Genomic DNA, 21,299 nt, shown 5'->3' on the forward strand with positions numbered 1-21,299 from the left:
AATTCCACTTCTTAATTAACTTGAGTTGCTAATGGCTGTCCTTGGGCAAGTACCGTGTGATTTATAAAGTCTATCCAAGGACCGAATGCAGCCATCCATCTATCACGGAAGATTTACAGGAAGTTCCTATTTACAGTAACTGGAGTTAAGGGTGTAGGCGGGGCCTCGTACCATCCGCAGCTTGAGTGCATACAGATCCTATTTTAAAGTGAAGAGGGAGGAAGGCACCCAGCAGAATAACATCTATAAATATCAGATGCAACGGCAGCATAGAACTCTCCCAACAAGCCAAATAACTACCTCCCTTTCAGACAGACAGCACATTGTAATTACTTTATACTGGCAGATTAGATGTTTTTTTCTGATACAATACAGGCAGACTGTTTTAGTAACCAAAAGGATAACAAGCTGGACAGAACATTTTTAATAACGTTAATAATTAATAATGTTAATAATGTAGAAAAAAATTCTACATTTGATATCAAGTATCTGTACCGGTGAAGTAATTTTCTCCTTATTAAATATACTATAGAATAATTTATATAATGACACTATGCATTTAAAGAGAAAACCATGTCCCAAATCTTGTACTCTGATACAGGTACTTGTTGGGCATATGTTGGTGTATATATATATATACACAAATATATATATATTTATATATAGTTATACTCAGTGAAATTAACAAGACCCAAAGGTGGTATTGTCTAGGAATAAAAGGGGTTTGTTTGCTTTTGTTCACAAAAGTAACTTATCTAGCACCACACATCAGAAAAACACAAAAATAGCACACTCTAGTTCTAAACAGCTATGTCTAAAATAGATTATATAGTAAAACAGATATTATACAGCATAATGTGGTATTTGATAAACAGATAAATATTTGCACTGTGTAGGCTGTTTATAGTATAACTTTATCTATACAGAATGAAAGCAAAAAGTTAACTGTATAGAGGTGAGCAGAACAACATTAAATATTATGACTCCAAAGCAGAGACGAAGTTAGAGTTGAAAGAACAGAGCAAGATAAAATGTTTACAGGCCATTACAAGTCCTTAAATTAGTAGTAAAATAAGGAATCAGTTGCTCAAGTTTAAGAAAGCAGTAAACAAGAGATTGCATTTACATGCAGATGTCTAAAACTTGTATTTCTTTTAAATCTATGCACAAAAAGTCATTTGTTTTTATTGCTTGACATTCAGTTATGGCTAGAGTATTTTTAACCTTTTTTTTGTACTTTGGAAACAAGAATATTGTTAAAGGTGCCATAAAAATGGACAACATTGAAAACAGTTTGCAAATAAACCACCTAACACTGCAGTTCTTTATACATTTTAAAAAGCCTTGTCTGGGGTTTGTCGTATGTTAAATATATTTAATCTGGGAAAATACATTGTAGCTTGAAGCCTCCCATTGGCCCAAACATCCAATACAAAAACACATCTCCAGAAAAGGAGCAGGCGGACAATACAGTTACATATAAAGAAGCAGCCAGTTAATGTCCTAATAGTTCAAATATTCACCACTGTTCTGTAACGTGTTTCTAAATCGATGTAGAAATGAGGAACATTTTGGATTTAGAAAGGTGTACAGTACGTATGCCTTTTTGTGAAGTAAAATTCACTGTATTGCTTATGAATTCTCTGCATTAGACACAGATAGCATTACAGATTGCAAGTTCCTGTAAAGTTTGTGCATCTACATTAAGACTTTGTGGGGTAATTTAGGGTAGCGTTTCTCAAACCGAAAGTCACAAGCACTGAAAGCTGCCAAAGGGTTTACGTTATTACCAGAACACCGCGTCAGGCGCCCGGAGCTCGGTGCTACGCCACGTGCAGCAGCTCAGCTCTCCGGCACAGAGCCTGTGCTTGTGCTGGCTGCAGGTGAGCGCCGGCCAGGGACCTCATCCCACTTGCTGGCTGCAGCTCAGCCCTCGCGGCACGGAGGAGCTGGCTGCGAGCATTTGCCATGGCCATGGAGTTAGGAAGTACCAGCAGCAGCTCGGTTCCTTCAGTTAGGAAATGCCACCAGTAATTACAGCTGGTTTGCACTCCCTGCCCCAGAAAAAGTAAGTTAATTCCAACACAGTGAGCCATATGAAGAAATATAGCCCAGAGGGGTTGTGCTTTCAGAAAGCTTGAGAAACACTAACTTACAGGAAAACGAGTATACAAAGGACACATGAACACCAAAAACATGCAGATATTAACAAAAAGGTGCGATGCCACACATCAAGTTGAACAACTTGATTGTGAAGTTCAGCTTGAAGAAGTAATGAGATTGTGAGGTAAGACATACAAGTGAATATTGTGGCAGAAGAAATGAACCTATGAGTATTGATCTGGAGCCTTTATCATGTTTTGTTTCTTATTTGGATAGCCTACTTATTGCTATAAAGTTATTGCTATATTCTACCAATGATAAAGGCAAAAAAAAAAAAAAGGTAAACAGCAACATTACATATGAAAAAGGTAGAATACAGCTTTTATTTTGATGTTAAAATTCTATTTAGTACCTGAATAAAGTTCCAAAGATAGTCTGTATATTATCCTAAATGTTTTTTCCCCTCAAGTCCAGTGACTTAGCATTATTTAGCGAGCTATTATCACAGTACTAGGATTAAAGCACATACTGCAATGATCTTTAAATAAATACTCATTTAAATTTTAAAACTTTTCCTTTTGTTGTTGTATTTGGTATCTGTATGCATTTGCCCTCATTTCCACCAAATGATTTACTGACAGGAATATTTAAGCATAAAGCAAACAGGAGGCTAATATTCAAATATATCTGTGGATGAAACTTTTAAAGTAATAAATATTAGTATTAATAATGAAAAAGTAATTCTAATAGTTACATTTCTCCAGCTAAGGAAAATAAAGATGTTTCTTCTGTGCAATCTGAATCAGCTAGCACAGGAAGAATTTCATATACTGAATACTCAAGAGAAAATTGCTTATTATTTTTGGATATTGGATAGTAAATGCTATTTCTGAAATTTATATTAATAAGTTTATCTACATTGGGGAATTTAGGAATGTGTAGAGAAAAAAATACACATTGTTGGCACAGCTGTGCAACCAGTTTTGTTCATCAAGTACAGACTGGGGAATATCTATGCCAATCAAAAAAAAAATTTGGATTGCCCCGCTACAGAATTAAAACATCTTATAGATTGTGCATATTAGCAGTACATTTAATTGATATGCAAAGTATGTGAAGAGTAGGTTCTACTGCGAGTCAGCAACTGGAATTTTCTTCTACTGCAGATGCCAGAACACAAACTGATCACAAGGTCATACTTGCTAAGCAGTTGTCTGCCTTGGACGGCCATTCCAGTCTCAACTCGACGGTCAGCTTGTAAAACCCTAAGAAAGGCTTTCCTATTTATTAAGCAACCTAAACTAAACATCTGGAAGCCATATTCCCTGTGGAAAAACCCTCAATAACCTAAGATACCCGAGAACTGATGCTTTTTGCAAGAAGACAGACATGATAGAGGGAGAAATTCACTCTCCCAATTGAACCAAAGTCTTGAAATCCTGCTCATTTTGTCTGTAGTTGCTTATTTACTTTTCTACTTGCATTTTCAAAGGAACGTGAAGCCATAAACCAAGGCTAATTGGGACAAGCTTACAGAATCCTACAATTTGGCACTTGGAGACTTCCTAGACATTGCTGAGTTTGGTGCCATTGTAATCACTTGGAGTTGCTGTATTTGATGTTCTAGATACGAAAACATCTCTTCGGCCTCAGTGTTTCTTTCCAGTCAGGTTTTCTGCCTCACCGTGAAGCATATGCACAACAACAGACAACGTCTGAAGTGCTGTTCTTGTATTCCTGCAGATCTATGTTCCTTTTTATATGACTTCATTGCCCAAACGTAGTCATTACCTTTTCATTCTTACTGTACTATCATAAACTATTTGTTTTCTTTGACAATAATTTAAATATGGAAAACCCATTTTCTATTGCAAAACACTGAAATTCAGCTGGAAAAATAGTTCTATCATTATCAAAATGTCCAGAGGGTGTTGAAATGAATTTCAATCATTTATTTAATGGGTCAACGTAAATTTATTTTCTAAAATATAATTTTGCAAAACCTTTGCGCTGTTTGGAGTACTTTTGTTTTGGAAAAAATCAAGACCAAAGAGCAGCTTACTGCAAAACTGAATAAGAGAATGAGGCACGCATCAAGCATTTAGTTAAAAAAAATATCCAGTCCTCTTGTGCCTGGGGGTGGGGGGAAGCGAAGAAATACAAGCGTGTTTTTTAAAAAGTAATTTGTTCCACCAGTAGTACTGGCCACCCTGTTGAAGAGTTTTAGAAGATCCCTGAGCACATTAGTTTCTGACTCTTAACCCCAGCTCCAAAATGATAGGGCTTCTGTTGTTGATAACGAGATGGATTGTCATTCACAGTTAAGTCAATCATAAGGTGCTTATCTATTTACCCTTTTTTTCACCAATCAGCACAAAGAACTGTCAGAAAATAATTTTTATTTTTCTTTTTTAAATAATAAAAGGGCACAAAATTTAAACAATCAATGTTTTGTGACAGTGGTTTAGGATTATTATCTGGCTGCCCCTCAACAACAGACAAGTGATTCAATCGACATTCCTTAGCTAAAAAAAAAAAAAAAAAAAGGCAAAAAAAAAAAATCCTGTACAAATATGTATTTTTCCCTGAGGGATCAAGGTTACACCCGCAAGTGCTCTATGTACATATTGCACTGTAGAGGAATGAAGAACATGTGCAAAAAAAGCAACAATGATTGAAGCTTACTAATCAAACCTTTTAATCATGACTGCTATGTCATCTTGCATTTTGGAATGTCGGAACACAGCTATTCCTTTAATCTAAAATGTAAAAAAGAAAAACAAAAAAAAGAAAGAAAAAGAAAAACACACCTCTACTATGGCACATTCAATGAAATAAAAAGTTTTCCAAAGACAAATAGACAAATTCCATCAAGAAAATAATACAAAGTTCGTTCATTTGTTTTTTTTTTAGTTTTTTAGAAAAATTACATTACTTTCTTTCATTGTTTCACATTACAAAATTTTTTTTTTAATGTTTACACAAATCACATTTTATTGCAGGAATATTTCAAGTGCCATCAAACATTTATAGAAGGGTTAAAAAAATAGAAGTCTCTCTAAAGTGGTCCAGACAAGGCTTTGTATAGAATAAATCTTTTTTCCACCTTCTATTTTTGACTTAAGTATTTTGAACACATTTTCTTTATTCCATTGACACTTAACAGCCTAGAAGCAGCCACTCACGTACCCACGCACATATTCCTGTGTGCACACAAATGTACCCTCTCCCACACACACACACACACACACAGGTGCACATACACACACAGATATCTTGGTATCCGTACTAAGATAGATAAGCTTTCATAAAGAACAACCAAACTTAAAAACAGCCTCCCTTTTCACCTAATCCCATAGTTTTTAAAATGTCAAACAATGCTGGAGATGTTGAAGGATATTAGGGTGGTTCAAAGGGCAGCATAGTATAGTATCTCTTTCCTAGAAAGCCAGAAAACATCTCTGTGGATAGATGTGACACCCAATGAACATCTCTTTGCAGACTTCAGGGCACAACAGATAACTCAAAACCAATATATCACTCCTTTATCTTCAGCTATCCTCATGGTTTTGTTTGTAGTGGACTGGGCAGATTATGAAAATATTCACGTGAATATCCACTGACCCCAAATACGGTTTTTAACTGAATCTTTGATCATCTGATACCCGGCCAGAGTCCCAGAGGTTCTGCAGAGTGCGTTGGGTTCTTACGTGGCCATTGCTCTGACCAGCCCCTCTGATGTTTTTCGACATGCCCTTTCATAAAAGCCTCCCTGGCAACAGAACTCTTACCAGCACACCTGCCATGCTGTATCCCTTTTTTCCCCTCTCTATGGAGAGCAGAACAAAAATAATGTTCTGTTGCCAAGTGGCTGTTACCCAGGGTATGTACACACAGCCTGATTTAACAGGGTGCCAGTACACAGGAGCTCCCACGGACCAAACCGAGAGCACTTTCTGGCCTGGAAGATCACAAACGGCTTTCAGCTAAGGCCCCATCTGGACCTTTTTATGGTTATGTACTTTATTAGTAAATGCTCCAACAGTCTGTGTTGTCAGTGACTTACAGGTGTAAATATGCTGAACTAGATACCAAACAAAACCATTGGCACCTCGATGCCTGGTAAAGTACTAATACTCGTCAGGAAAGGGTAAGAAAAGGGATGTGACTGAAAATTAACCCCGGATATTTTGCCTGGTAGTCTACTTATTGTCAGAAGTAGGAGTTGTATCTCGCTCTCTAAAAAAGTACAGGTCTCACTTCATTATTCATTAGTTGACACTGAAATTAAGTTTAGTTGATCTTTACAGGACTAGCACCCAAGGCTGGTCACATTCAGAAACCATTTGTTAGTTGAAAGGGTTGCTTTAAAAATAGGAACACACATTAGAATGAAAGTACCATATCATGCCAGTTACTCCAATAAAGTAAACAATGACTCTGGGAAAAGTGTTTCAGTGAGACTGGAGAGACCATGGGCTGGGCTGGGCGCCGCCTCCTTGGGAGCAGGCAGGATGGAGCAGCGAAATGACGGCTCTGTGGACTTTTTCCAAAAGCCCTCATGCTTCCATCCCAGTGCTCAGGGAGGTGCGGGCCTTCCCCTCCTGTACTCTGGGGGCACACTGCTTTGACGGGAAACTTATGATGCTCATCTTCCCCTCCTTTCAAACCATAGATGAGTGATAGCTTCCCTGATGTGGCAGACTATCAAAGTTTTAGTAGGGGTCACAGCTAAATGTCTCAATTTGACCCCAAAGGAAACATGTTCCAATCACAGACTAAACCTCTGTTTTGCTTATAATAACGCACTGACCTAATTCTCCTTTTTTAAATAGGTAGGCTTCAGTGTGCTTCTATTCACTTCTGTTACTTCTCAACAACTATAACAGGTGTAAGAGACTATCCTTGGAAATTAAAGCGGTGGGGCATATTGTCTCGTTCCTTTTTCTCTTTTAAAGTCCCTGGCTTTTTCTTATGTATTTCATCAGAAACTTCATTTGTGTAGGCCTACAAGCACCCAGTTATACACCTTCATCTCATCCAAAACAGTTTGTGCGCCTCTGGCTCAAACAGCCACACTTTATTTGTGATGTCGTTTATTGTCAATCTGCTTCCTTCGGACCTAGGTTTCCTTGCCACGTTTGCTCAGAGACAGTAACCTTCCTAAAGGGAAAGGCAGTTAATAATAATAAAGACTGCAGGACTTGGCTTATTGGTTGGTTAGGCAGTAGGGAAATCACAATTTCATAACTACAGAATGCAGATTTATGACATTAATGATTTCCATCCAGAGTAGAAAACAATGCTTTCTAGCAACAGTGTGCCTTTGCTTTGTTAGTCTGTCCTCATCTGATAAACTTTAAAGTGCATCTTTTTAAACAAGGAGAGCAACGGACTTCTCTGTTCCGCTACCTGAAATTGAACTGCTGGATGCTGGAAGAACATGGGTCAGTGTCTCATCTCACTGCAATCAAAGATGAACCTCCTACGGATTTTGATAGGCTAAGGTTTGGAGTTTGAAGGCATTGTTTACGATATGGAGTACAAAAGTATGTAATATTATGTATAAAAATTACTTTTCCACATACATGTCATACACACATACTTTTACTGTAGATACAGACTTGAGTAAATACCTTCAAACCTGGATTTACGGTGGGCAGAAATACACTTTATTTAATAGGCTGATTTTTAAAGATGCTGAGTTACTCATTTGTAAATGATCTGTGATTGCTTAGCTTAACTTGGACCATGGAAACTCAGCACCTTTGAAAATTAAGCTTTTGACTTGTGCACCTAAATTTGAATTTAGGCATGTAATTTTAAACATCCAGGTTTGAAAGATTTGAGAATAAAAGTACCTTTGAATTTAATAGCTGAAAAGCTGATTTTCATTTAGAAAATTGTCATTATTTTCAACTCTTTAAAAAAAATCTGTAACCATTTCAGGATATGACCAGCCTCTCTTTAAAAGTAACATGGAAAACAGCAGCATAAATACCTCCCAATGTACCAGTACCTGCCAAACCTTTTTCAGTTAAACTTGAATTTCTGGTGCACATGCAACACAACAATGAACACGCTAGCATTTAATTTAAAGAAAAAGGTGCAAAATGAAAGTGCCTTATCGATTCAACAAGAAAAGCTATACCAGTAACTACATTTTATATTAATTAAAACAATATATAAACAATATCTCTTTTGCTATATATAGTCTTCATGCCCATTTACCCTGTAATATATTATAATGCTATTGTTGCTATTGCTATGGACCCTTTTCATGCCGTTCTGTCTACTGGCAAACAGTGGTAGGTGAAAAAAATCGTCCTTCATGAAACAATGAGCAAGTTGTGCAAACTGATGCTGACTCTCTGCAATGCACACCAGTCGCTGATTACTAGGTGGACTCTCTGTTCTGATCAACAAATTGATTGTTCTGTCAAAAGTCTGGGCAGTGAACTACAAGAAGAAACAACCTTCTGACAGCAGTACCCTCAGTCTGTAAACAGAGGTCACGGATTGAGAAGTTGAGACAGAAAAAGGGTCCATATTTGTAGGCATAATGGAAATCATATGCATGAGAAAAACAAGTTCAACTTTGTTTCATTGTTTCCCATCCTTCGCCTGACCCCGACCACCAAGAGATGTGCAGTGTGTTGGCTCCCTAGGTCTGTGCAGGGCCATATAAAGTGTCTTGGTTTTCTTTCTTTTTTTTTCTTGGTTTTTTTTTTTTTTTTCCTTTCTTTTAATGTTTGTACTTCGGACATTCTAGAAGTGCTTAGGTGATACGTTTACCCATCAATTTGCATCGCTGGCTCAAATTCTGAAGTGAACAATTCCTTGTAAAGTGGAGGAAAATGAAGTCGTACAATGTCTGGGTATATTGCTTTAAATGCCATAAGCTTTTCTGTATGTCGTCCACACAGTGCTCTTAAAGTAGACACTTTGCATATTAACTGTAAAAAAATGAACAAAAGTCATACGGTCATTTATGGAACCAGGCCTCCCAGTCTTGCTCTTAGGATTAAAGTTCTCCCAACGCTTTGAGTTCACTTCAGTTGTTTACCTTAACGATGACATTTCAGGTGTGTAGCCGTGGATGTTTGTTATGTTAGATTAAAAAAAAAAAGCAAGCCACTAAAAAGCTATTATTTAAGTAATGGATTAATGCTAATTGTGAAATAATCTTTTCTTTAAGTTCCTAGGGAAATTTATCATTAGGTTTCCTCGCACATAGAAGTATTTCATGGCTGGATCTTCATTCATGCAACTTCCCATTCTCGTGGAAGATGGCAGTCCTGACTACTTTTAATCCCACTGTGAATATTATGGAGGGAAGTGGCAATGCAATAGATTAGGCCTTTTTAATTTATGCCAAATAAGATGAAAAGGAATAGACCGAAAAAACCTGTACATCAAAAATATCACTAGGGTACTCTCTGAACTTACCGAGTAAATGGAACAAGACCAAAGCACATGCAAGAAACTTTCTTACAACAAAGGTATCCTAAGCATGCGCTGGGAAAAGAAATACGAGCTAGGATTTGAAACGAGGACAATCGGCAAAGCCTGGGCTGGACCATCCTGCTTCTCTTGTAAATAATTCTGGGGTGTGAAACTAAGCATAAGCTTTCCGGCTGTGCAGGGCTCTAAGGAACAACCTCTGTAAGGAAGTGCCTACCTATCCTTCCCCAGTTCTTCAGATTTGTTTTTATTAACATCACACCACCTTTTCCTTTTGTGAAAAATTACGTGAGGACACTTTCAATTAGCATAATGGTACGTAGCATTTCTTCCTCGCCCCTGCCCCCCCTGGCATCAGTATTTGGAAGAACTGCTGAGAAAAAGGCCGTGTGGGGAACTTCTCAGGAAGACTGAAAAACAAGGTTAGTTTGGGTATTGCATGTTATAACAACTTAGTTGTTATGCAGGCAGAGATTTCATGAGGATTAAGGCATGTGTGTTGTAGAACTGAAATAGTATTCTGTGTGGCAGAAATGTTGTGTAGGAGAAATAGGATAAAAACTTCCATTGCTTTTCATGAAGTTCAACATTAAAACACTTCTTTTCAGACCATTGTCAGCCTTGTTCCCTAGTACATCATTACTTCGCCTCTTCTAGTTTGCAGTAAATAGTTCAGCTAAGCACCTTGATGTTGATAAAAGAATTTTGGGTTTATAAATAACAAATTAACTGTGTAAAAGCTGAACACCGTAGTTAGGATACCGTTCATAAGAAAGCATGCTTTCACAGTCATGTGTCGTGGCACAGTATGATTCTTACCTTTGTTAGAATTCCATCTTCTCGGTGGTTCTTCTGTAGGACATGCTGAAGTGCTAGCTGGATCTTCTGTTGGAGTTTTTCGATTTTTACTTTCTCCTGAAGCCATGAGCGATCTAAATATAAATGGAGTTAACACCTCTAGTGCTGCACACATCAATCACAGTGCACCAGGAAGTACTATGTCTGTTACAGAGTCATCTTTCTTCTTTGCAACCTTCCTTCCACTTCTTATATACCCAGAAAACGAGTTTCAAGATTAATAGGTCTTGGAGTATATTTATTACACACACTTAAAATTACTTTTATAAAGCCCTTAATTAGAAGAATGTAGTCTATCTGGGTAAGACTTATCGATCATTTGCCTACAAGGTCTGTACAACGCAGCACGTTTCCAAAATGAAGCTAGCAACTTTTTAGTGGGAAATGAATAGGTCACATAATGAACAAGAAGTGGGAGTGGATCTTCTTGCCAAGATCTACAGTAATATACAGAAAAATCAGAATCAAATATTCAGCTATTTAAAAAAAAAAGAAGCTTCTACACTTCCTAGCAGAAAAGTAGTATTAGTGACTACCACCTCTGTGCAGCAGAACTGCGGGATTCTGTGACTGAAGTACTCAGACACAGGGCTGACATACTTCCGATCGGGCAAACAGCATGAGAATGTATTTATGATGGTCTCCATAAAGCCACTGTTGCTAACAGACTCTTCTGCCACCACTCCCGAGTCCACTCTGCTGCAGTCTAAAAACAGAGCGTTTATTTCCTTGGGTGTTATGCCAGACACAACCTGACTTTCTGCACCAGTACCTTGTTCCACCTGACCCAGTGAGCCTTCCCAGAGCCTGGAGTACGGTGCCTGTCTACTTGAGATTATGACGTTATTTTAGTTATGGGTATGGCAGACCCAGGCTGACTCTTGGGGTGACTCGTATGTCCGGCACTGTCGTTCTCAGTGTGCCCACGATGGGGACAGATAGCTAAGCTACCTTGGTACCTTTGTACCACACTAAAATGGCAACAACCCTGCTTAACCAACCTGAGGTGCCACTGCTGGAGATAATTCTGCTACAGCTGCAAGCTCATAGACATTGAAAGCTGACTATGTAAATTCAGCGGCTGCCTTCTGCCTGTCTCACCGAGGTCAACCCAGTGGTCTCACTCACATGCATTTAAGCTTTCGCAAAGGGAGTCCTCAGTGAGGTGGAACTTTGGAAAACAAGGGCTTAGATTAGGATTTCCAACATAACAAATTTATTCCTAAATTCATAGTTTTAATGTGTTTATTGATAAAAAAAATTGGTCAAGAGGGAGACACTAAAAAATATGATACTTCACACTGTCCAACAGTCTTAAGTTATCATCAAAAAGACTTAAAAATAAAAACAGCCTCTACCAAATAAACCTAGAGCAAACCTTTATCTCTTACCTGCTGACATTAAAACAAACGCAGAAAACAAAGCTATCTCATCTTCTGTCAGGTGCATAGAACATAAACTTTTTCCAAATTCAAACACAAAACTAATGAAGTCTTCACAACCTGCCAAAAAGAAGGTACAGCTCATGCCACATTGTTTAAAACTACTTCAGAGCTACAGAATTGTTGATTCATTCTGATGGAGGTGAAAAATGGATGTAAAATACTTCATAGGTGAATGGTCTTCTCCTTAAGGACTGTGGAGTGACCGTAGTGAGATCTCACTCATGCTTGAGCTTATTACCCCATTCCCACGTGTCCCCAGCTCCCACACCCTGGCGGCCAGTATTTTGAAGGTTTTGCACAGTATCTTTTCCACATGTGGTTCTTTTGGGGTAAATGTGGATAAAACCCAAGCCATTTTCAAGGTCAAAATTCATTTAGCTTTGTTTCTGTTCTAAATGGAACTTTCTCCTATTGCTGTGGACTGGATGTTCAAAACGTGTACTTGAGAAGTGCTGATTTTAAGACTACTGAGCACACACAAGAGGGGGCGGGGGGGCGAAGAGAGGCATACAAGCTACATGCAGGAGCAAAGGGAAACGCCAAGGTCTGAAAGCTTGTCATGCAGAAAAGGAACAGAAGAGGAGACCCTTTCATCCATTCCCTTGCTCACACAGGGTCAGTCAGGTTACTGCTGCTGTCACACATGCTGTTACGCAGTTTGCTTTGAAGTGGATTGCAACCTGATGGAAGAGGGTGCGCTCTGCAATCTCAGCCCCAACCCAGCCTAAATTTCTGGATGTAGCTGGTAACAGATGAAAGTTACGTTTCATTGGACCCCACATCTGATACTGCATTCTCTGAACTGTTTGCACTCAGACCTTGTACCTTGAGGTGTTTCAGACAGGCAGAGAATACTTCAGTAATTGTACAGCATTCTCCGCTGCTGTATTTTCACTGCCCTCCAAAATGGCTTACATCCCAAATCTATACTCAGTGAAATGCATCCTTTTAAAATTAGCAAAAATATATGGGGAAAAAAAATCAAAATGATAAACTATGGTTTAATAAAAAAAAATATTTACAGTATTTTACCTGCAAATGACTGGACTTTGCATATTACAAAATGCTATTAACATCTCCAAAGTAGTAATGTCAGTATATCCAAAATTACCTTAAAATCTGCTGCTTTTTCCAACAGTTTATATAAAGTGTTACACTAGATATGAAATCCGGGCTTCTGTTCTCAACAAGTGTGTCCAAACTGCTCTATCCTGATCTATGTGTTGAGTTTCAACACCAACAGTCCTTTACTGAATAGAGTTAAGCTGTTTCCTGAAATCAGCTTGGCCTCAAACAGAGCCAGCATGACTGCTTACAAAATAAGCAGTTTGAGCTTTGGAACTCTTTTATTTGAACACTATACCCTGGATTTTTCAAAGCCGCTGTCCCCTTGCTTTTCCACCTTATTATTTTTAGTCTCTTTTTTTAAGATACAACACTTGACATTTCCTTACCTAAGGACTTGAAAACCTCTGGGCTAGCATACTTGCCATCAAAGTAGACTGTGTTGTTCTGGGAGTCAAAGGCACGGCACATTCTGATGAACACAACCTCTAAAGACCCTAAAACAGAAACAATGTATGTTTGACTGTTTAAGTAGAGACTTCAGTTGCAAAGAGCAAGTGAGGTTTTAAAAATTTCCTATGCTCTGCATTCAGTATCAATCAAGTAGGGTAGCAGGTTTCTGCAGCGTAACACAGCACAGTTGATTTGCTAGCCGAATTAAAAAAATTCTCATAAACCCCTTTAGAAATTGTTGCTAAAGCAACTAATAGACTCTAATAATTTTTATTAGAGTCATGAAGTCTCTGAAGTCAAAGCAGCTCATTTAGATCTATGTTCACGAAGCTTTGACAACTTTCTCCAGCATTTGTAAACTGCATTACTTCTACAACATCTTGCCTAGAACAACCTGGATTTTTACCTTGAAATCTGTTATTCACTGTGAGTAAGCCAAAATAAAAAAATTGAACCCAACTTTTCCATCTTTACACACTCATTGCTGCCTTTGTTCATAATGAAAATTTCATGTGTAGGCTTGAACTCGTTCTATCTGGAGTAACTAAGAAGGTATAGTACTTTAAAGACACAGACTATTTGTAAGGTTTTTCCCTTGTATTTTTCTAAATGATCACTGTACAACATACGTATATGATCACTGTATCCAGGTAGGACCTTCCTCAGTCAAAACTAATGGAAGCAGACCTTAAAAGTGACCCACATACCTGCTTTTAAAAGCACAATTTGATCGTTTTGACACAGTTCCATAAAGCCATCAATGCGTTTGGCAAATTCCACTACATACTGTATCGCTTCTGTTATTTTGACTGCGCATAACTGCCACATTACCTCCCTTTGCTGTTTGAGAGAGAAGAAAAATTGAAAAATTACTAATCAAGGATTTGGAAAGCCCATTTTCACAAAGTAAAACAGAGTTGAAAAAAAACAGAGTGAATTCTCTCCAGCACTCCTGGCTACAGTCTGCTTGTAAGACAAGGGGAATTAACCTCAAAGCCAAAGCCTCATGTGGATGAGTGACAATGCAAACATGTAAGAGTTCTTCGATGATCAGAAGAGATCCAGTTGGAGTATTTTTATTTCATAAGCCAAAAATGTCAAAGTATAATGATTCTGGTCATTTCAGTGGGAATTTTATTCGCTGTATCAAAAGAAAAAGGCCAATTTTCACTAGCAGTGCATAATCACGTTTTTCCTATCAACTTCTGTATTTTGTTCTGAATAGAAATTATCTAACTAGCTCGTCTTCGTAAGGACACATGTAAAGATATGTCTTGTTAATGACATAAAAAGGGCATGCAAGTAGTGACTTTTTCATATGTTGATAAGAATTCAGAAGAAATTACCTAATGAGTGGAAAAAATTATTCTTAAAGGTTAGATTTTTTTTTTGTGGAAATGAAAAATATGTTCAAAGAACAGTGCGCTCTGATAGTGCTTCCCAAGATGGTTTTCCAAAAGTAGCCATTTGGTAGTAGTTTGTGGATGGGAGGCATGTTGGAAATACAAACATCAATTAAATCTGACAATACCCACTGGTGGGACGGCAGCACCATGCTGCTGTTCTACAGGCAACACTGAAACACTGAGTGACAATTGTCGAATGAATCAGGGTTACAACCAGGCACTAAAGGCTGGAAATCTGGCAGAGTTCTGTGTTTATAACCTCAAAACAAAACACACCATGTGAAATCACATAACCTGGTACCTTCAGCCTTTTTTGTTGCTGTTGATCTGGGAGATTACAAATTAAAAAGTGAAAATAACATGCCACTTAGGATTGAAAAAATGCCTCTGGTTACTTATCCTTGTTTATCAATCACAGACAGATTGATTTGAGGAGTATGGCTTTGCCTTTTCCCGTACCTGTAAAAATCACAAATGCAAAGGATATCCTAACCATCTTGCCGCTTTTGATTCTAGCAAATTACTTTTTTGAAAACACACACGATAGTAAACAGAAAGCAGTGAAAAAGTGAATTTTGCAGCATGTTATGGAAATACCATGCTTTAAATAAAGCATGCCATAGTCTGGCATGCTTTTATACCTTGTTCTGATAGTTCTCGATTTCCTCCTGCAGAAAAGTCTGCCATGTTATCTGCTGTAACTCCTCTCTCAAGTACTGGCAAGTTTCCATGTGTGACTTGGAAATATTCTGTGCAAGATGTTCTAAAAGAAAAGACCAGAAAGCGACACACGTTACAACCACGAAGCTATGCCTTCAGACAGGAGAGCTAACATATCCCAGTTGCAACAGGGGGGCGGGGAGAGGGCTAGCTGTTAGCAAAAAATGCTTTCATTTCAGATCTCCTTGGATTCTGCTTCATGAAAATAAACACATTTAATGCTAACCGCTGACAGACTTGGGGAGAACCAAGCAGGAACGTGGTGGCTACCCGTTAGAGGGCACTCTGGGCACGCACCGTGCCCTCCCGCACAGCAGCTCCCCGAGCCACACACAGGACCTCCAGACAGAGTCCTGCCACTAGTGCAAGATGTTCAGGTGAACCTGGGTTTATTTTTGAATAAACAAACTTCTACTGGGGACAGACTTTCTCTCTTGCACAGCAGTGGGTGCAAAGGAAAGCTCGCAAGATCAAAAAGCTGGCAAAATAAAGGCAAACTTGGTGAAACCTGAGAGCGTTCAAGCCTTTGCAAATTCAGTATGTGGCCTTGGCTGCCTTTAGGAAGATAAAAGCAGCTTTGAAAGCGGGGCTGAGAATTACACTATTAAGTAGAGCCACAGAAAAAATCCAAACGAGCGAGGTGATGGACCCCTCAAGTTCGGGTACCAGAATCTCCCTGGGGACAGCCTTGCTGAATTCAGGACACTGTGTATCGTGTACAGAGAATGTAACACCACTGCCAGCCAGGCAGATGATCTTCAAAAGCTGAATTCATTTGTGTTTTATACAGATAGTTACCAGCTGTCTAGTATTCTGTCAGGCAGGACACTATCACATGAGGCTGCCCGTGAGGGAAAAGTTCCTTTTCTTTTCTACTCTCCTATCATTGAAAATATATTGGGAAAATGCGCTTATTAGCGAATTGGGATAATTAATATAATGCACTAAAGACTCAAGGGTTTTTTCTTCAGCTTTGGACTAGTCGCTTAGTTCACTGCACATGATTTAAAATTCCCATACAACATTTGAATTCCAAATAAACTATTTGCTGCTGCTATACTTGGTTAAAAGACCCATAAGGCAGATTGATATTTATTAATGAAACTTGATTCCATAAACCTTTAGGAACACCTTCAAAAGCATGAATAGCATTCAGACATCTGAATTCCACTTCAACTTTGTCTCCCCCTTTTCTACCCTGACTCTTCATGCATGTCTGTTCTCCTGTTTTGCACGGGACAAATAGAGGCCTGGTGATTTGTCTCGCACAATTGTGCAGTTGGTGCTTTTGCAGGGCAGGCCACTGAAACAGCAGGCTTAAAGGAACAAGAACAGCGGTCATTAACAGCATGGGAGTATTCTGAGGGACTTGAGCGTTAGGCGTTCTGTGAAACCTGCTTTGTTTGGTAATGACCAAACTCAGCTCTTCACAAACTGAACTGCTGGACCAGTCGGTCTGTTTAGTATCATACCTCCTGCATTAATAGCTGGATGTAGGGTACTACCTGAAAAGTCTTTAACATGCAGCTGAGGTAAAATCAGATCATACATGCTACCTGAGCAATCAATAATATATAACATAAGGTAGGTTATACTTTGGTTGTCGTCATGGCTTTCATGTATTTCAGAGCAATTTTTTTCTCCTTACGAGTTTGTACTTAAAACACACGCTCTCAGTAGCAGCAACTGAGAGCCTTACAGCTGTGCCCTTGCAGGGTACAGAAGGTGAAATATTACCATGTTATTCACAAGCCTCGGTCTCAGCTCTGGACTGTGTTTCGGCACACACCTAAATACTTTCATTGAACAGCCACACCTTTCTAAATGGAAACCTTAAGTCTGGAAGCCAAATGTTCTTCAAATGTTGTTTGGTAATGTCAGTGCTGGGCACCCAAATCATGTTCTGTGGGGTTTGAACGCCAGCACTGTGTCAATAAAGGCAAACAACACGACGAACTCACGTCAGACCAGTGTTCTGAACTCAACACCTGGCCTAGGAAGGAAAAGCCCTTTCTTTTTTTTCAGTGGGTTTAACATAGATCTTTCAGTAACTCCCATGAGAATATTAAGAACCATTTGATGGAGACAAAGCTGGCAGCATTGCCTTTATCCTAATTTTTTCTTCTCATTTTTACTTATCTGTAACTGAAGGTATTTGAACTCAAGCCAGACACAATACTTTGGCTGTCACAACAAATTATATTGCCGAGAACTGCATTCTGCAACATAAGGACATTAAGAAATAAGTCCTCTTGTCCCTTCCTTTCTGCAAAATTTCTCAAAAGAACATAACCCAAAATAAAACAAGCAAGATTTCATATCATATACTTGCCTCCAATTAAAAAAAAAAAAGGCAAAAAGAGAAAAATTTAACTTGGAATACCTGATTTTTCGAACTATTTTTAAGTTTTCATAATGGAATAATTAGCAAAAATGTTGCTTAAGCAAGCAAAGTCAGTTTTAAATGCCTGCTTATATAAGTAATAGAATCTTAAAGTCACTTCTCTAATGTCCTGTTCCAGTTCACACAGCACGCTCTAACCAGAGTCTCAGATGGCGACAAGTTATGGTTGTGGAATTCAGCCCTAGTGTAATCATTCAGGGAAGGGTTTAAAGTAAAATGTGCTAATTAATGTGGTTGTTATAGGGCTCTTGGAGAAATTATCAAAACTTGCTACATTAAAAAATTTTCTCAAGTATCTGGGGCCAGATTCTCTTAAACCAGTGGTAAGAACTGCCCTCAGATTAGACTGGTGCTTTGGTTTCCTATTTCCCAGATACAGGTAAAGAGCAGAAGAAAATCAGCCTCATCCCTTTTTGTTAGAAAATAAAGAGTATTGCGGTAATGAAAAAGAAGATAAAATGTTCAAAAATAATCTGTAAAATAAAAAAATACTCCGTCTGTTTGCTCAGTGCTAAAACTTCGCTTGTTAATCAGTAGTCTATTACAAGGACTGCAAACAAAAGCGACACTACTAGAGCTGATCAACCACGAGCTCCTGGGATTTTTAGTCCAGTTCCGCCAGGCGTTCACCACATGCCCCGAGCAGGGCATTGTGCACTTCGCAGAATGCCACTGCAGCAGCATTCTCGCTAGCACCTGGCTACAGGTGTCACTTTAACCCAAAGGGTACTATTAAGACAATTACAATGGAAGCTTTTCTCTCTCATTACCTAATTCTGCCATGGACACAGTTGGAGAGGTCTCCCCATTTGTAAAAGAACAATAAGGGAAGAAGCCCGATGCTGGTGTGTAGTCACATATTGGTTCTGGTTTGATTCCATTAATATCAAGACCCGACTGATCTGGAGAAGGCTGTATGTCTAAGTAGAAGCTGCTAACTGCAGAGTCTGCTTTGCTACCTTCAGGGGTATGCCCATCAATGTAATTACTGAGGTCATCATGTAGCTCTGTTAACCCATTGGTGGTGATATTGTATGTTGGTGTTAGTGGTTCTGCCTCTCCTGGTTGCTGCTGATGATCTCGCTGCTGCTGCTGCATTCGATGTTTCTGCACTTCCGCATACAGGCTGTCCCTCTGCTTTTTTGACATTCGACCAAACTTTACAGCTGAAATACAGACACACAATACATTACATTTCTACAAATCCACCACTGCATTTCAGGTGCCTCGGGTCTTTAACTACTACACAGAAGGACACGGTATGAAAGGGAAATGAGCAGGATGAGCAGACGTGAGAATCACTTCTGTCAGTCACAGGTAACACAGCTGCAGCATCTACTCTTCAAAAGACCATTTTAACAGGCTACTTAAATGGACCATTAGAAGACACTGTTTCAGCTTCCTTTATTAACTTTCCCCTTCTGTACCAAAACCATTTTCTCTTATACGTCCACTGAAGTTGACAGATGCATCTCTTCAGAATTCAAATCCTACCTAAAAAAGCAGAAGCTAACCAGAATATACTGGCCTGAGAGGAACTGTCCCAGTCCTACTAGCTGTATATCCATACTACGAAGTGAACCTACAGTTCGGTGTAAACATGTGGGGTCTATCTCAGAGAGTATCACAATCAACCTTTATTGATGTTGGGACTGAAGCACACAGGAAAAATCACGGCGCCTGCTTTCAGTGCAGCTTACTGTGACAAGCAAAAACGTTTACCCGGTGAACTGCCACTAAAACTATACGTATGTGGGCGTGTGCGTGCACACGTGTACACACCTCTCCACAAAAATACTGCTCCTTTGAGAAGTATTAAGTGTGAGCCAGAAGCGACTGATTTGCCACATCCAGGGAATTCCTAAGAACATTCTATGTGATTTCTGGGACCTGTATCAGCTGTAAAAGCCTCACTGGTTAGGAAGGCGACTACCACCTTGTACTTCTCTACAGGAAAGCAAACATGTCGGAGGGACTAGTCATTACCTGATCAACCGTTTCAGGTTTTCAGTTTCATGCCCAAATAAAAAAATTTAAGACAATGTAATTCAAGAAGTAAGCATAATCTGAAAACAATCTCCTTAATCGGGCCTCAGGTACACCGAGTAACGCATATGTATCTGTAGAACCTGTAGCATGGCTGACACTATGGCGGGGAAAAGACTGAGTCCGATCTTCAAACCGGGTGAGCGATGGCAGCTTTGTTACATCTCTGGGGGAGGTGTGCAAGTATCAGCTGCAAATCCAGCTCTAATGGAGTTACATAAGCTTCCATTTTGCAGAGGTGGGTTTTCATCATTACACTAGGTGTAATTTTGAGCTTAACGTTAACAGCACTGCAACACATTTTCTTCAGAATCCCATCTTTGAAAAAATGCTGCACTATTTTCTCTTTGTATCTTTTCCGTTACTCATTATACACACGTTTAAACTTCTCTGTATACTGTGAAACAGTTCTGATGTGTACCAATATGGCAATCAGAGCGTTACCTGCAACTGTAGTACGTCACTTACATCGGAAAGAACACACAGAGCAAGTATTAACATTAGACTAAAAACTGCATTTTCAAGAAGCGACCAGAGGCAAAGCACTTAACTGGGAACTATAACAGACGACTAGGAAAAAAAAAAAAATCCAACAACTTCATACATGCCCGGCTTTATAGATATTTATGTGAATATATAGCAACATGTAAAAACCACTCGATGATCTCAACTATCAGCCTGATGCACGGTTAACTTTTAAATCCGATGTTGTTTTCGTTGCACAACAGTATACTAACCATTATTTTACTTTTTGCCACGACGCTATGTGTTAGCAGAGCTTACCATCTCGAGACATCCCCACAGCAAGGCATTTCTGTAACCGACAGTGTTGGCAGCGGTTTCTACTAGTTCGGTCAATCAAACAGTTCTTCTGACGAGGGCAGGAGTATGTAGCGTTGCTTTGCTGACTCCTCCTGAAAAAGCCCTGTAAGAGAATTGCAACACACAAGTCAAGAAGCTGTTCACTGTTGGGGCGAATAAAGACTCTGAAAGGTGGCATACCTAACAGCAAACGACGTTCAAGCGCACTATAGTCAACTAAAGGAAGTTAAGAGCTTTGGTTTGTTTTTTTTTCTCTCCTAGAAACAAACAAAACCCAGTAACTAATAGGAAACAGTTCATAAAAAAGTGTTACAACACATGAAGGAATTACACATTTTTTCACTGATTTTACAAACCCCTTATTACATATGGTACACCAATTCTTTCCAAATCAGATAAAACTAATTATAGACCTAGATTTCCTTGATATCTTTCCTGGGTCAGCATAGATCCTCCCAAAGAGGGAGGATTCAACAGCTGCTACTCTGTTCTGCTCTTTGACAAGGACAATGT

At 39.0% G+C, this 21,299-nt stretch overlaps 1 protein-coding gene across 1 annotated transcript in view; it reads right to left on the reverse strand.

The window, feature by feature from the left end:
- Positions 1 to 8,894: 8,894 nt before the first annotated feature.
- RORA (RAR related orphan receptor A) overlaps positions 8,895 to 21,299 on the reverse strand; it is a 368,947-nt gene continuing 356,542 nt past the window's right edge. Inside the window, exons 4-11 of the mRNA XM_086471408.1 lie at positions 20,748 to 20,889; positions 18,689 to 19,084; positions 15,436 to 15,557; positions 14,096 to 14,228; positions 13,325 to 13,432; positions 11,817 to 11,927; positions 10,387 to 10,499; positions 8,895 to 9,059 (exon numbers count right to left, since the gene is read on the reverse strand). Coding sequence (XP_086327534.1) covers positions 8,895 to 9,059; positions 10,387 to 10,499; positions 11,817 to 11,927; positions 13,325 to 13,432; positions 14,096 to 14,228; positions 15,436 to 15,557; positions 18,689 to 19,084; positions 20,748 to 20,889 — 1,290 coding nt within the window. The remainder of the gene's footprint in view (positions 9,060 to 10,386; positions 10,500 to 11,816; positions 11,928 to 13,324; positions 13,433 to 14,095; positions 14,229 to 15,435; positions 15,558 to 18,688; positions 19,085 to 20,747; positions 20,890 to 21,299) is intronic.

The sequence above is a fragment of the Leptosomus discolor genome, chromosome 11 (assembly GCF_034619465.1).
Source record: "Leptosomus discolor isolate bLepDis1 chromosome 11, bLepDis1.hap2, whole genome shotgun sequence".
In the NCBI taxonomy this organism is placed as follows: Eukaryota; Metazoa; Chordata; class Aves; order Leptosomiformes; family Leptosomidae; genus Leptosomus; species Leptosomus discolor.